Source organism: Sebastes umbrosus, chromosome 21 (genome assembly GCF_015220745.1).
Source record: "Sebastes umbrosus isolate fSebUmb1 chromosome 21, fSebUmb1.pri, whole genome shotgun sequence".
Taxonomy (NCBI): Eukaryota; Metazoa; Chordata; class Actinopteri; order Perciformes; family Sebastidae; genus Sebastes; species Sebastes umbrosus.
Genome location: NC_051289.1, coordinates 22,167,796 through 22,185,077, shown reverse-complemented (window position 1 = coordinate 22,185,077; position 17,282 = coordinate 22,167,796). Strand labels below are relative to the sequence as shown.

At 42.5% G+C, this 17,282-nt stretch overlaps 1 protein-coding gene across 1 annotated transcript in view; it reads left to right on the top strand.

Moving 5' to 3' along the window:
- adarb2 (adenosine deaminase RNA specific B2 (inactive)) overlaps positions 1-17,282 on the top strand; it is a 218,132-nt gene that overhangs the window by 199,444 nt on the left and 1,406 nt on the right. Inside the window, exons 7-9 of the mRNA XM_037757007.1 lie at positions 405-573; positions 6,392-6,573; positions 15,872-16,053. Coding sequence (XP_037612935.1) covers positions 405-573; positions 6,392-6,573; positions 15,872-16,053 — 533 coding nt within the window. The remainder of the gene's footprint in view (positions 1-404; positions 574-6,391; positions 6,574-15,871; positions 16,054-17,282) is intronic.

The window sequence follows — 17,282 nt, the reverse complement described above, 5'->3', positions numbered from 1 at the left end:
ATAAACATTTATGTTAAAAACAGTTTAAATTGCATGTAGCTAGTTACACATGAATCTCAATGATTAGTAGCTGAGAACTTTTCTAATCACATAGAAAATGTAACATGTAAGAGCTAATGTGCATAGTGGATCATTTTCTATAATATACTGAAAGCAGTATTGAAAAAATGTACCTGTTGTCTTTGTGACCTGGTGCATTTTGAGTAAATTTGATCAAAAGTCTACAAAATGAATCTTGGCTGCTTATTGACGTGATTAGATCTGAAACGCCTTTGTGTTATTTAGAAATAACAGACTTCATTAATAGCTAATTAAATTGGGTATCCAGCAAAGCTGTGTAATAAGACATGACATAATGTAGACTGATGAAGCTCAGGCTGTGCTTGTGTGTGTTGTGTTGGCAGTACACAGCAGCAGACACCTCTTGAGAAAGCACCGCAGCCACCTGCGGACCAAAATCGAGTCAGGCGAGGGGACGGTGCCGGTGCGATGTCGGGGGCCCATCCAGACGTGGGACGGCGTCTTACAGGGCGAGCAGCTCATCACCATGTCCTGCACCGACAAGATCACAAGGTCAGTGCTTTCAGGTGTTACCTCTGGGTTTAAAACGGTCTAGCTTTCTGGGTTTAAGGCTTTTCTTTTTCTTTTTGGCACTCTTTCTGTTCAAAATCAAAGCTCTCCCTTTATATTCTGCCTCATTTCACTTATAGATTTTTGTTATCTGTCAAGTTGTTCAAAACTAAATTGGACAAGAGCACCTTTCTGCCATACTGAACATCCTGCTAACTGATTTATACCTCAAAGAACCTGGCCTCCCTTGGCGAGTTTAAACTGGAAATCTAATCAATGTTTTGTCAGATAAAATGCTGTCCTTGCTGTCTTTTGTTGAGCTTACACAGGTTTGATATTGGACTATATAAAAGATGCTTCTTTACTTGCAATTTAGACTCAGACTTTATATTTTGTTTGTGTGCAACTTTTTTTCTTAAAGCAAAGAAAGCTGTCAGAGGAGTTCAACAACACCAATGAAAAAACCTTTAAATATAATTTTCTCATTTTCCAATCCCGTCCATACTGAGCATTTTGCCCTATATCTCAGCAAGTCATTAATTTCTGTGAAGAAAATTAAATTAAATAGTTCTTTTTAAAGTTTGGATTTAAGATATCGCAAAAAATATATCACAGGATAAGGGCACGGTGAAGACCTAAACACAAGTTATATTCACAGAGCCTTCCCTCTCTGTTAAACAGCCTCGTCCTGCATTAGAAAAGTACGCAATTAACAAACCAAAGAGCTAATACAACAATGGTCAAGTGTCAAGGAAAAGAAAACACTGAATTTGTCAAAATAGAAGCCTATAAGTAAGTCTGATTGTAAAAATAAATACATTTTACAGACAGACTTGTATTAAAAGTTCCTAAAAAATAACAGGAAAACTCATCTCTGATGCAATATTCAAATAATCCGCTCAAAATGCATCCAAATCGCTCGTTTTACACAAACTTCCTGCAGTTATAATATGAAATATCCATAACATATGTCACTCAGCCAGGGGTCGTCAGTTTACTCAGTGATAGAAACGGGGTCCCTATGCCCTAACGTAACCTCCTAACAAACCATGTGATCAACACATCCTTTCACCCAGGAGGTCTGTGGCCTACGTAAGAACAGGAAGGTAGAAGGATTGATTGAAGGGTTAACTTTATTAGGAGATTAGCTTCCTTATGAGAAGGAGTGATCCCTGTTTAAATAAAGCTCTTTTAAATGTGCTTTGTGAACCAGGTAGAGGTTTGTCTGATATTTACCTTGGCACATTTGTGTGTGTTGGTGCATGTTTGTGTTGCCATGAGCCATGCTGTATATGAAATCCTTTCTAGTCCGGGTGGTGACTATTGATTTCCCATATGTAACTTGAACGGGTAATCCCGTTCTAATGAATTAGTGTATTAATCACGTCATTGTTTTAATCTCCATATCTGTGGGCCTGACTCACATCTAGCAAAGATATTAGTCATACAACCCCTTATCCACTGTGGGGTTTGGGTATTTATTCATTAAAGGGCTTGTTGATAAAAATTTTATGGAGACAAATATTGAGAATGCGACATCTAGTTTGAATTTTATCAATTGTATATATAGCACCTTCAATTGAGACTTTACCAGGTACATGCCAAAATTTAAGGGCAAGGTTTCTATACTGTAATTTTACAAACATGTGCTTTAGGCTTGCTAACAGAGCCAAGCAGATACAGTGTAGTGTCAGTGTAACACTCGTAGCTTACTGTACACAGAGAACAAAAACACAATGGAGCCGGTGTATGGTCTTATTGTTAATGTATCGTCCGCATGTTGGCAAGCCTGCACAGGACAGACGGCAACACTAAATCCAGACAGCTTTGCTCTCCCGCCTCCGTTTTCACACTGCCCTCATGCGTGAGAAGTGAAAGCACCGATGTGTACACACTGGAGCATCTTTACTGGCAGAGGGAGACACACACACACACACACACACACATAATGATATTCCCTTACTGAATCATTTGTGTAATATATGTTCTAAATTTGAAATGGTGAGACGCACTATTAGAGGTGTTAACTGATGATTATGCATCTATGATTAGATACATTTCATTTTTATTTTCTCTGTTCATATACTGTGTTAAAGGAGGCGATTTGTTCCATGTCCAGTTGCAGAACATCAGCTTCAAAATTAATTCAGTTTTGAAGACGGTGTATCCAAGTACAAACACATCAGTCAAAATCATGGTTGCTTTAAAGCGAGACTATGTAACCTTTGCTAAACTGTGTTACATAATAATGATAAATACTAAAACAGCAACAGTAGCATGATTAGAAAGATGTCATAAAGTCAATGAAATGTCAATTACACAGCAATATTTATCTAAAGGCCCCGAAACACCAAGCCGACGGTCGGCCGGCGGACAGTATGGGGACGTCGGTGAGCGTCTGTCGGCCTGGTTTTTGGGGTGCATCCCGCATTGTCGGTTCTAGTCCGCCTGTGTCAGAGGTTTTTTGAAGTAAGGAAAGCAAGCCAACGAGTAAAGTCAAGAGGGCACACATAGAAGGATCTTCTCATTTTTCATCTCCATCTCATCTAATCATTCCAATACACAGATATTTTCATGGCCATCTGGAATGAAGCTAAGTGGTGAGTGAGAGTGGTGTGAAAATGGTCGGCAAACAGCGCTTTGTTTCATGTACGCCTCATAACAACGACTTGACAGTCATCGGTCTTCCGGTTTTCCTTTTTTGAATGACAAATACGGACTGCTACCGCATGCTGGTGTGGAGAGTTATTTCATCTCACGCAGGCGCATAACGTACGTGCTTACCGGCCGTCGGCTGTAGTCTTTGCGGTGTGTTCAAGTGCAACTTTTCGGCCAAGACAAAGACGACGTGAGGCGACAACAGTCGTCCTTCATCGCCGTTAGTTCTTTGATGTCGGCTTGGTGTGTCTGGTGGCTTTAGATTTGCTAATATAAACTAACATTATCCACCACAAGCTACCAGACTAAGTATGAATGTAGCAACAAAATCCTCGAGTATTGACTGTATTGAATTGAGCAACGATATGTTTTGTGGCTTATGAATTCAATTTTTAGTTTTTATGACAAATAACATGTTATTTCTTCAGAAGGTATAAAACTTAAAACAATGCATTAAGTAACACATATCATACTGTTAGGACATGTTGGGGTAACTTGGTGACATTCACACTTTATACTTTAAAGTAAACTATGAAATAAGTAGTAGTTCTAGTTGTAGTAGTGCTACTGTGAGGCTGTACTTATAGGCCAAAGCTAACATGTTGATATTTACCACAGCCACCATCTTAGTTAGGTGTGTTAGCATGCTAACATTTGGGTCCATGGGTCGATGGAACCATGACTTGATGAACTATTTCAATCTGGCCCAAAGTGGTGGACCGTCCAACCAACTGACAGACCGGCGTTACCGTCCCTACAGCCAGCAGAGCTAAAAATACTCCACACACAATGAAGGTGCTCAACAATAGTAATTCTTTACTTCCACCCTTGATGTTGCATTTTCTAACATATCTGAAATCGATTTTTAATATAGTCCCAGTTTTTGTGCCAGGACCGGGCCTCAGCAGGAACTGAACCCATGAATTTAGCTTAGTAAGCACCGCACTGTGCCAACTGAGCCGTACAGGACTACAGCTGAGCCATTGTTGTGTGTGTGAAAGGACTGGCACAAACACACACACACATAGAGAGGAAGAGAGACAGAGAGAGGTGAACCCTTCTCCTGTGGAGTCGCTGTTAATTTGACCAATTTGATTCAGTTGGCCAGGGCTGGAGATGGTGTGATTAAATCTACCCAGGTCACCAACGGGGGTGAAAGCAATTACTTTACAAAAAAATAGAGTGACGGGGGAGGGAGAAGGGACACCCTGCTCTTCTTCTTCCCTTACACCATCTCCTCCCCTCTCCATCCCGCCAGGCCGCACGGCAGACGCACTCTCTTTGCTCCACAGCCTCCTCTTTCCGTTTTTTTTTCTTTTATATCGCTGTAAATGATGGGTGGCCGTCGTTAAAGTGAGTGGGTCACCAAGGGCCAGTTTATCAAGGTCGGGGTGGAGGGTGGAACTGAGAGGAGCTTAGGACCGCAGACTCAACACAGTCACACTCACACACACACTGCTCTGCAGTCTTAAAGTGATCCCCTGGATACTCTTCTTGTCCTCTGTCACACTCATTTTGCAACCTCCCATTACTTTTTTTATTTCCCCACTTCCTTCAGTTCCTGCACATAATTACAGTTAGTTCAGCCTTGACCATAAGGGATTTTAGGATCTTTGCTCTTATCATAAACATTTTTGATAACGTGCAACGCCCATCATTGCTCCACCTGATGATCACCGTTGTGTTTCCTTAAGCCAGGCCCAATGAAGCTCCTTTGCTAATATTTGATTTGAAGTCGACAGCTGGATTTAATTGAGGGGTCTAAATGGCTTTCATATAACGATGATGTTCTCCATTCCGCTGCAGTTTTATGCAGATGAACACATTACTTTAATGGTCGGCGTTTACCGGGGGAGGGAAGAAAGGATAGATGTGGAGAGACAGAGCGAGAGAGAGATAGAGAGAGAAGAGGTCTCCCCCCTCTCCTCTCTTTAAATTCGCACACCCAAGCCAGATGGCTGTCTTTTCTTGCATGAGATTAGAAGATGTTTCTGATTCACGGTGTCGCTTTCTGGGTAAATTAATATTTCAGGCTAAACTATTTCTGTTTTGGTGGAGGTTTGTGTGCGAGCGTGTGCTTTTTGAGCAGAGCTCCTCCTCTCCGTCTGAGAGGGAAGGACAGATCTTGCCGACAGATTGCAGGTAAAGCGTAGGCAGGCGGGCCGCCGCTTTGTGAGCCCGTTTAGTGATTCCCAGAAAGCCGTTGATGTTAATTGACTGCTCGGGAAGCGAAAGAAGCCGTAATGAGTGATTATTAAGTCTGCGAGAAAAAAACAAGCAGCTGCTGTAATTGCATCCATGATAAAGAGACATTGATTAACAAAAAGAACAATGATCTAAAAATTAGTAGCATAATGTGAAGCCTTTGATTGTGCCTCGCATAAGTTCATTAGTCCAGTGCACCGGAGAGTACACAGCTCAGGCACACAGCAGGCTCCCTCTCTCTCTATGAAGGGCAGCAATGATAATAAACACGGTAATTATCATTTTCCATCCATAAATTAGCATCTGCTGGTTAAATAGAGAGGATTTCGACAGTAGGTGGCACACGACCAGCTGGCTACAGTAGCAGGCATCGGAGCGGCTGGCAGGATTAGCCCCACAGTGATTTTGTGTCACTCGTGGATCCCCCCAAACAAATCCTGAGGCGATCGCCCCTCGCGTTGAGCAATCGACGGAAGCTTGCCTGCAGCCCCGTGCAGTGCATTAACCTCGATGGCACTGATGAATGCACACATGGTAATGTGTTGTTCCACGTAGTGAATGCTGATGGACTGACCTTTGGCAGTGTTGTTGTAGGTGGTGGCGATGATGGTTTGTGTCTCTGAACCAGAGAAAATGGAAGAGGACGTATGCGTGTCTGTTTGTGTGCGCTGTCAGTCCAGCGGCTGTTATTCATCACGTCCCACATCAAGATAATGATCAAATTGTCTCTACCTGTCATTGAAGCTCTCACATCTGTCTCTCTCTCCCCTCTCTCCTCCTTTCCCGCCCTGATTCTATCTCTCTTCCCTCGTATTCTCCCCACTCCCCCCAACTGTTGCCTTCCCTCCTTCTTTCCTTCCTTCTTTCATCCACTCAAACTTCCCTTCCTCATCTACTTTACAAAACCACTATACCGCTTTTCTCCCTGACTTCCTCTCCCTTTACTCCCTCCCCTCAGATGGAACATCCTGGGCCTGCAGGGGGCGCTGCTGAGCCACTTCGTGGAGCCGGTGTACCTGCACAGTGTGACCGTCGGCAGCCTGCGCCACACAGGCCATCTGGGCAGAGTTCTGAACCAGCGGCAGGAGCGCCTGGGCCCGCTGCCCGCCACGCACAGACGCAACCAGCCCATGCTCAGCGGTACGACTGCAACACAGACATGTCTCAGTGGGATTTGACGAATTACATTTAGGGGAATACATTGACTCTGGGAAGTCTTCCCACCAGAAAGTGGCACAATGAAATTCATTCACGAGTCCTTTAAATATAGCTAGCACTGGATGCTTGGTCTATATTTTGAGGTGGTCCCTGAACTGTCACAAGGGTGCAGATTTGTGTGTCAAAATTCACAAAAATTGAAAACTGCATATATTTATTTGACTCGTGAGCATATTTACTGATCTCATTGATTCCATTGGGATTAAGTGATTTCTGTCTGAAATGTTGCTGCTTTGGTCAGTTTCTCTGATAAGTGATGAGGCCATGGACTCCCAGGTTATCCAGTTGACCCTGCTACAGTAGATCATGGTTGTAGGACACTAGCAGTGGCGTAAATATCGACGGTGCAACTGATGCACCGGGGCCCAGAAGCTGCCGGGGGCCCAAAAACCACCTTCCTACACCGTGTCCGCACTGAATCAGTTATATGCACTTCTGTTACGTCATGTGAACAATCCACGTAGGCTACCTACCAGCTGTTCGCTCGAGATCAGACTGGAGACGTAACCACTTCTTCCTACGTTTGTTCTTTATAAACAGAAAACACACGATTAATATTGTTATATTTACTGAAAATGACATACAATACAGCCGACAGCAGTGGGAAATGTTAAGCTGTCTGGTGATCTCCCTCCAGCCAGCTGCCTCCTTATTTAGGTTTTTGTAGTGAAATGAGGAGGTATCGTATAGATAACTTTCAACTTCACCAATCAGCCGCTCCCGGTCCATTGAGGCAATTTTAAGGCGAGCGACAGGAATAAGCTGGGAAACAGCTGGGCGTCTGACAAAAGTTCAGCTCAAAACGGCGTGCCACGTCGCGCTGCGTCGCTCACGGCTGGGACATTCCAATAAAAAAAGGACATAGTTCTTAAGCAGTGTTGTTAATGACTTTACAGGGCACAAGACCTGTAGGGTAAACTTCTAATGGTTTATTTTTTCTCATTATTGAGTGGAATCAGGGATTTAAATCTATATCACTGTAATTGTTACATCTCATATGCTGGAAAATGCGCACCTACTGTTATCTGTCTCTTTCAGGGCAGGGTGTTAAGTTAGTGTCGATGAATTTGGGCTCCGGCTGCTGTCCCTGGTGCTGATCTAAGGCTGGTTTGTAGTATGGAAGTTGCATGGTGAGACTCTCCATGGTGGCATAGCAATGTCTTCTTTGCAATTGTCTGGAGTGATTGTGTGTGTACGTGCGTGTGTGCGCAGGAGCATGTGCTTGTGTTCGGGACGAGGGCCCAAGAAAAAGATTTGCACCAGGGCCAATCACAATTATGTTACGCTGCTGGACACAAGCATTATCTCAAAAATAGTAGTACTTGATTTGATTAGTGATTTTATAGCACTGCTCACTTTGATATTTTAAAATGCGGTAGTTTAGAATAAGAGATACAATTTCATATCATAAAATCTGATGTCAAATAATATGCTGTGTTGAACTTCAAACAACTATTTCCCCGTTTTATAGAAGGTTACGGTGGATTGCAGCTGAAAGTCACTGCATGAGATTGCTCACCTAAACCTTTATAACATCAACTAAATTTAGTCAATTTAATTATTTATTTTTTAAATTGTTTTTTGCTACTTTCTAAGTTAATATGGAAAACAGTCGCCTATTTACACATCCAGCCGATATGGAGCAACATTATCATTCATTTGGAGTTGTGTTTGTGTCCACCTGATGAATGTAAGTCCAATATTCACTACTCTGTTATCTCTGTGTTGCCCTCTACCAACTTAACTGAAAATCACTATTTAAACTCACTAAGCCAGGAATTCACCAGCCCAGTCTCACAGCAAAATGGGTAATAGGCCCGCCTGTCATGTTTTGTGACGCCGAGACATGAATATTACACGCCTGCATGAAGGTGCAGTGTTATGTAGTGACGGAAGTCTAACCTCAGAGGTAGTTACGTAGTATATAAAGTGAGAAAGACCACTTATGGTGAGTGGGTATGGGGGTTGATGGGTCCAACAAACACAGGACTGCCAAGCGGGAGACCCCTGTTCGTGACCAGTATTTTGTTTAGCAAGTTACGTTAGTGACGTTTGTCACGTGTTGTCTGTACTGACGTTACGTTGGTTCCATACGTGTTTCCGTACGTGTTTTATTTAGTTTACATACTTATTTTAAGCCCCACCATGATGTTTGCCCTTAACCTAACTAAGTGGGTTTTTTTGCCAAATCCTAAGTAAGTGGCTTTGACGCCCCCTGCTGGTACTGCACGTTCATACAGGCGTGTAATATTCACGTCTCTGCGAGGCAAAATGTGACACTGGCACGCTATCCTCTGGAGGACAGGCGGGTCTATTACACGCTTTGGAGTGATATCGGGTTGAATTTACTGTACAGGTTGGTTGAGTGAAGTGCTTGCATTTTTGGCTTTCAATTGGTCTAGTGAGAGTTTTTTTCCCTAGTCTTTTAGATTCTCCAGCTAAAGGACAGAGTGTGCTTTCTCTTGTCAGTCTGCGTTTAAACAGTGACAGACCTGTCTGAAGCATCTCTGTGTTTTCAGATGGGGCCATCCCATACAGAAATCCTGGGCTATATATATATATACAGTATCTATTTTCAGAGGTTCTTTTTAATAAATATGTCAGCTCCAAACCAAGTCATTGAATCACAACAGATCACACATGTACCACCCACCCACACACCCACACACACATACTTATCAAACTCATGTACCACTGCTTCGCTACAGTTACATTGTGCCAGCCAGACAAGCAACAGCTATGAAGTTGTCTGGCACGTCTGCCTCCAGGGCTCCGCTGAGACCCGAGGCTTTCGTTTGTAGCGAAGATGAATGCTGGAAGAGGATCTGAATGACACCCAACTTGTAGAAACTGCATCAGCCATCACTTCAGATCTAGGCCAGTCAGAGTGGCTGAGCGACAGAGACGCACAGCGATGTAGGGCACACTTTCTTTCTAGGGATCATTGATGAGAACAAAGACGGTGGCAATCACATATTAGGAACCACCATGTGTGTGTGTGTGTGTGTGTGTGTGTGTGTGTGGGCTTGTGGGCATGTTATTATTTGAGCATATTTTTGTTATTGTAAATGTAGTACCTGTGAAGGTTTCTGGACAATATTTTTCATTGTTTTGTGTTGTTAATTGATTTCTAATAATAAATATATTATGGCGGTCAATCGATTGAAATATTTAATTGTGATTAATCACATGATTGTCCATTGTTAATCGTGATTAATTGCAAATTAATCAAATTTATCTGTTCAAAATGTACCTTAAAGGGAAATTTGTTTAGTATTTAATACTCTTATCAACATGGGAGTGGGCAAATATGCTGCTTTATGCAAATGTATGTATATATTTATTATTGGAAATCAATTAACAACACAAATCAATGACAAATATTGTCCAGAAACCCTCACAGGTACTGCATTTAGCATAAAAAATAAGCTCAAATCATAACATGGCAAACTGCAGCCCAACAACAGCTGTCAGTGTGTCAGTGTGCTGACTTGACTATGACTTGCACAAAACTGCATGTGCTTATCATAAAGTGGGCATGTCTGTAAAGGGGAGACTCGTTGGTACCCATAGAACCCATTTACATTCACATATGTGGAGGTCAGAGGTCAAGGGCCCCCTCTGAAAATGGCCATGCCAATTTTTCCACACCGAAGTTTAGCATAGGTTTGGAGCGTTATTTAACCTCCTTCGAAGCTAGTATGACATGGTTGGTTACCAATGGATTCCTTCGATTTTCTAGTTCAATATGATGCTAGGACCTCCACTCTAAAGATATATAGATATATAGATATAGATAAATCTGCTACATTCTCTATATCAACTATACTTTTCAAGTATACTTCTTGAAGGGCACAGGAGCTCTTTGCGTTGCAGGGCTCTGCTCCGGGTAATTGGGTGCCCTGAGGATGAATATTTTGTGAGGCCTATCCTCATCAAGATTGATAAATGTAATGAATTGTCCTCTGTTGATGATAGTTGGGACAAATTTATCATTGAATCCTCCGACCACGGCCTCAGCGAGCATTTCTCATGATTTGTTCAATGGCTTTTATGAATTGAGTCTTTTGAGTTGTCCTGAATGGAGTTTTAGGTTTTAGATATTACAGGCTGCAGTTAATATTTGGAGAACTGTGCTCCGGTATGATCCACATCAATCATACTTACTTATAATATTATGTTATTCACTCTAACTATAATAAACTTTGCGGTAAGTGTATAGTTGTTTTAATGACTATATACAGTAGTTTTTTTTCAAGAATGATGCAGCAGAATGTCCTTTACATTTTTCTTAGTGTTGAGGGTTTGTTGAGTTGACGAATGATATAGACATGCCCTTTACCTTCAGACATCCTCTTTACTCAAAACAGCAAATGCTCTGCCCTCCCCTCTGACACGCCTGACACACAATGATGTGTGTTTTCTGTGTGTCCACACATCGCAAACTGTCAGATCTTTGCACCTGCAGCACCTCGAGTAGCTTCAGTCTATTGAAGGGTAGCAGGGTGAAGGAAAAGGAGGAGAGGGAGGAAGATGGACAGACAGTGGAGATGGCCCTACACCAAATCAATGTAATCACAGCCCTTATCAGACAGCCATTCAACCTGAAGGGAGCTCGGACAGAGAGAGACAGACAGGGTGAGGAGGAAGAGAGGGAGACAGCAAGGCAGGAGGGGAATAAAGAAAAAGAGAGCTTCGGTTGCATTCTGATGTCTGTGTGCGTACCCCCCCCCCCCCCCCCCCCCCCCACACACACACACACACACACACACACACACACACACACCACCTCCTCTCATCTCCTCCTCCATCCTTTCATTGGCTCTGATGAGCTCCCCGGCTATTGTGTGTCCAGGGTTATTTAAAAGCAACACCCCTAGAGGAAATTCCTGGTGATCGCAGGGCCCGCTCTTATCGCATTCAGCCAAAGCAGCTACACCTGAAGCCCCGAGGGCCAAACACATCGACGGGCTGACTTGTCCTTCACTCTCGTCCTGCTGTTCACTTCCACCGCAGCGTGAACAGAAAACGTGGCAGGGCTTTGTCGTTTTTGGGTTAGAAGAATCAGTCGATAACAGGAAACATTAATAAGGGTTGTTCACCACCAGTTTTGCAGCTGATTGAGGAGATATGCTTGTTGTACAGCTACACCCTGCTTTATTCACATTTCACAATTTCAAATTGTAACCCCTTATACTACTTGTTACTGAAAAAAAAAAAGCCAAAATTGCTGTTATGTGTTACTAAGTAATGCGGTACTGTCCAAGACTGAACCAGCCAGATACATGTGTCAGACCCATGCTCCACTCCTGCTGCTAGTGAGCTCAGAACAGAGCTAGACCTGTTGGTTTTATACATAGACTATATATATATTAAGATGGACAAAAGTGTCGCCACAATATCCCGGATACGGGAGCTGCCATCTTGAGGTTTTGATGTCATTTGGAGCCAGGGGATCCCGCCCACACACACTAGTGAGAGAAAATCACAGCTGCCAGTCATGACGTCTTATCCCCTTTATTATAGCATCAAATAACTAATTAAAACCAGAAAAAAGATCGTTTGAACATGATGATACGTGATCAGAACTACCTAAAATGACAGATACCATCTTTGGGAAAAATGTATTTAATGTGTACTTAGGCTTTTTAGTTTGTCCCATGTCCCATCCGCTAACATTGAGGGGCGGGCTTTATGACCTATACTGCAGCCAGTCACCAGGGGGCGATCGAGATGTTTTGGCTTCACTTTTGGGGAGCGGTCATGTCGTCCATCTTTATGTTCAGTCTGCTGTTTTATATGATGGAAGGTTGCTTCAACAATTTAAAAATAAAAAAATTATAGGATGTAATATTTGTCGTAATTATTTTACATCCCCAAATTCAGCATGTATCAAGAAGATAAATATAGAAGATATAAGATAAATATATATATATATATACTCTCACACAGCACTTTACCCCCAACTACTTCGATCATAAGCGTTTCAGAGATTTGAACCAGCAACCTTTCAGTCACATCAGCCTTTCTCATGAATGAGTCGCTGCCTATAACGCAGACACTGATGAAGGCCGTCTTTTCACATGCCTGTTGCTTCACTACTAATCCTCTGCTGTTCCACCCCCATGAGGAACACTTCTGAAAACCCTGCAGTACTACAGTAATGCAGGATAGATGCAATGTGTGCACACAAACACACAGGCTATGCCGTATTGTGTCTCCACAGAAGCCTCAGATATTAAGCCGTGGGTATATGTGTGTACTGTACAGTTCTGAATCCCATAACCAAAGGCTCTAATTCTGCCTCTTTCATGTCTGCCAAACACTTCCCAGAAGAGAAATTGATCAAGTCTTCAATGAGGGAAAAATCAAATTGGCTATTACAGAAACAGAGGAGTCAAGTCCATTGAAGGGATGAAATGAGCCATGAATGGAGCGAGAGAAAGGGAAAAGGCAGGATGGATAGGAGGGTCTTTTGTTCAAAGAGGTGCGTCTCCACAAGAGAGAAGAGATGGGTAATAAGAGACTTGGAGGATTGTTACCGTGGCAGGCAATTCATTCCAGCTCCAAGGAGCTGCAGAAAAGAAGAGCTGAGATTGGTGAATGGAAGAGTGAAGACGGGAAAATGAGTGTAGCAAGGAGGGAGATGATCTGCAGGCATGTATTGTGGTATTGTACATCAGGTATTGTACTATAACAAGCTGTCTGTCAGACGGTGAGATCAGAGGCAACTGTTGTTCACCCGTCGCACAGAATCTGTCTGCTGATTTTCTGTGAAGGTACCTTTAACATTGCATGATATAATAAATAACTGGGTTGGAAGTCAAGGTGAAATCCAAGACAGCGATTCCTTTCTGAAGGCAGTTTTACAGATTTGGAGTGGATATAATGTTCAAGTAGTCAGGTCTTGTTAGCCTAGATGCTATAAATGTTAAGTATATCTCTGGCGCTATTACACATATTGCAACACAAAGCAATATATTGTAATGTAATTGAAAGTAAACATCAGAGAGTTTCAGCTTTGATGATGTTCAGATGAAGACACAGAGCTATAGAGGGCTACAGGAATGAGTCCTATAAGCCGGAAATGAGCTAGCATTTTAGCAATTCCGGTTCCCTCGTCTGGAAGTCAATGGGTTTTTAGTTAGATGCCTGAAATAAGGTCTGTGGTTAACACAAGCTTTAGAGATTTTAATGTTGTTCTGCGACATAAAATAACATCAATAAATACCCCACCCGTGAATTTTGAAGCTTTTATATGTCTTAAAAAAGGCGGTTGCTAAATGAAACTACAAAACGTCATCGCGCCGACTCGTCCACCTTTACAGCCTCGTTGTGTATACTCGCGCTCATGCGACCGTGGTGTAGTTCATGTATAGCCTAACGTTAGCTATTTACTTCTCGAGATTGCATTCACGCTTCAAAAATCATGGAAGTGGTGTTCATTTGTGAAGATTATCTCGCTGAACAAAACGTGCAAGTATCATAAACAAAGCGCTTCTTTTCTCAATAATCCAAAACCCAATGGAAAAATCCCACTGGCTTTTTGTCGAGGGAACCAGTGTGATGCTAACTTCCTGGTTGGCCTACAAAAATACATCCTCCCTGGAGCAATCTATTAGCTTCCCTGGCAAACAGATGAGCAATTTACTTCTAGTCGTTTTATTTTATTATTAAAATGATTTATAAATAGTTTACTTTTTTGCATATAGGCATATGTACTAGCTACGCGTTAGATGAGAACACCTTGCTCTGCCCAATGGTACTGTAACCAAATCCACCCACCAAGCTCACAAATGAACACTATATACTGTATATAGTTTGTTTAATCTGTACAAAAACTAAAGTGTATAAATGACACGTTGTGGTTTTACAGGGGGTGACAGTATGTGTCAAACTATTTCCGTTAGCTTAAGGGATGCTGGTAGGAAAATGTTGTTATCTTTGGACAGAGCTAAGCGAGCTTATTCCCCGTTCCCTGTCTTTACGCTAAGCCAAGCTAACCAGCTGCTAGCTAGCTTCATACTCACTGTACAGACATGAGAGTGGTGTCAAGTTTCTCATCAAACTCTCGGCAAGAGAGCAAATTATATCCTTAAATGTCAAACTATTCCTTCAGTTTGAAGTGAATTGTTAATGGTTAATCGCAAACCATTTACAGCTAACTTAATATTTGGGACAACTGTTGAAAATGAGTCTTTTTGCTAACACTGGCACATACACAGTGAATTATTTTTGTATTGTCCCCGTTGAAATAGATAAACGTATATGCCTCTTTATCACAGCTGGAAATTTCTGGCAGGTCTGTTTTCCTCACTGTTGGGGGAATCACAAATTCTCAGTTTCTCCTCACCCAGAATATATTGGTAAACTGGTTCCTATCAAACACCTACGGTGGCCTCTAAAGGACATTTTTCTGCCTTGAGCCCTCATTTTTATTTCTCACCCCGCTGTCGGCTCTGTTTCCGCCACAGCAGACGCCCGGCACCTCTGCCAACACCCGCGTTCTCGAATGCAGACAGCTAATTCTCTACGTGGAACCCAATGTGACACTCACCTCCACTTTCCCTCTACCCCCGCCTCTCTTTCTCCTTCCTCGACTGATCGCTCTGTGTGCTTTGCTAGCGAGGCTAATTATCTCAGAGAGGGAAGGTGGAGAGGGCGGCGCAGAGACGCAGACAGTCCAGTGTAGGGGAGGGTTCATCTTTGTGACTGGAGATAATGTTTATGGCGTACATAGCTGGCAACACTCCTGTTAACTGTTCTGAAACTCAAGAGCATACAAGCACTCATACAAAGGCAGGAACACGTTGCTTATATGCTCAATAGCCCTCCCGTTCCCACCTCTCTCTCCCCCTCTCTCTGAGGGTATATCAAAGCTTCATATAAACAGCCATGCAGTTTCAGGCCCAGGTTGACTTGGCTTTTTGCAGCGCTGCAAAACTTCATGTCTGCCATTAGCCTCGGGGAGAGAGCGAGGAAAGGGTGAAGGAAGGTTAAACGAAACAACAAAGTGGAGGTTTGACAGGAAAATTGCAAATTTCCACTCTGATACTTGTTTTACTCACAAGTGCATTACATTTTGAAAGCCTTTTATGAAATGTTTTGTTTTACACATTTAAGATAATTTGGATCACCTATGGGGGAATACCTTTAACTCACTGGAGATTGAACTCACCTAAAGTCAGTCTCTCTCTCCCCTGTGTTGTCGTCCCTGTAGGGCTGAGCAGTGCCGAGTATCAGCAGCCGGGGAAGGCCTCCTGTGTGAGTGTCAACTGGACGCTGGGTGATGGACAGCTGGAGGTGGTCAACACAGCCACCGGACGGAGACGGGACTCAGGGACACCCTCTCGTCTCTGCAAGCACGCCCTGTTCACCCGCTGGAGCAGACTTCACCGCAAGGTGAGGGCAAACATCCACAGGAAGGGTAACGTCAAGGCAGAGCTAAATGTAGCTAAATTTATCAGTGGGGAGAAAGAATCTACGAGAGGAATACTTCCTTCCGGTCAGTAGCTGAATTGTATTTTAGGTATGGCTGTCAATCAATTTAAATATTTAATCACGATTAATTGCACGATTGTCTGTAGTTAATCATGATTAATTGCAAATTCATCAATTTTTTTTGTCTGTTCAAAATGTAGCATGAAGGGAAATTTGCTTAATATTTAATACTCTTACCAACATTAGAGTGGGCAAATATGATTGCTTTATGCAAATGTATGTATACATTTATTATTGTTAATCAATTAGCAACACAAAACAATGACAAATATTGTCCAGAAACCCTCACAGGTACTGCATTTAGCATAGAAAATATGCTCAAATCATAACATGGCAAACTGCAGCCCAACAGGCAACAACAGCTGTCAGTGTGTCAGTGTACACACTAGCCCCAAACTGCATGAGATTATCATAAAGTGGGCATGTCTGTAAAGGGGAGACTCGTGGGTACCCATAGAACCCATTTTCATTCACACATCTTGAGGTCAGAGGTCAAGAGACCCCTTTGAAAATGGCAATGCCATTTTTTCCTTGTCAAAATGTAGTGCAAGTTTGGAGTGTTATTTAGCCTCCTTGAAATGGTATGAAATGGTTGGTACCAATGGATTCCTTAGGTTTTCTATTTTCTGTTTGCTACAACCAACAAATTGCAAGTTGCGTTAAAACGTTATTAACGTTATTATCGCGTTAACTTTGACAGCCCGAATTTAGAGCCATCTGCTATACCAAACTTACAATATTTCTCAGAAACAAAGTTGTTGTTTTTTGTATTTTTGGGGGGCATTTTTGCTTTTATTAGATAGTGGAAGACAGTTGAAAGGTGACAGGAGATACAACAAAAGTTGCAGGCCAGGCTCGAACCTGAGATGTTGGTTAACCCCAAAACTACCCCAGAAACAAAGCTGAGATAATTAAAATGCTGGCCATAACACAGTGTTAAATTATCCAGGTTCCTGTGTTTATATTGAGGACATCATTACAAGAAATGGGAATTCCCAGTGGTAAAAATACTGACAGAACCAGTGCTCCCGCTCACTCTATAGGCTACAGGTGTAACATTAATGATAGCTCTGTTCCATTTAATAATACCAGCATGCACAATACAAAGGGCACTGGCACAATGCAAAACA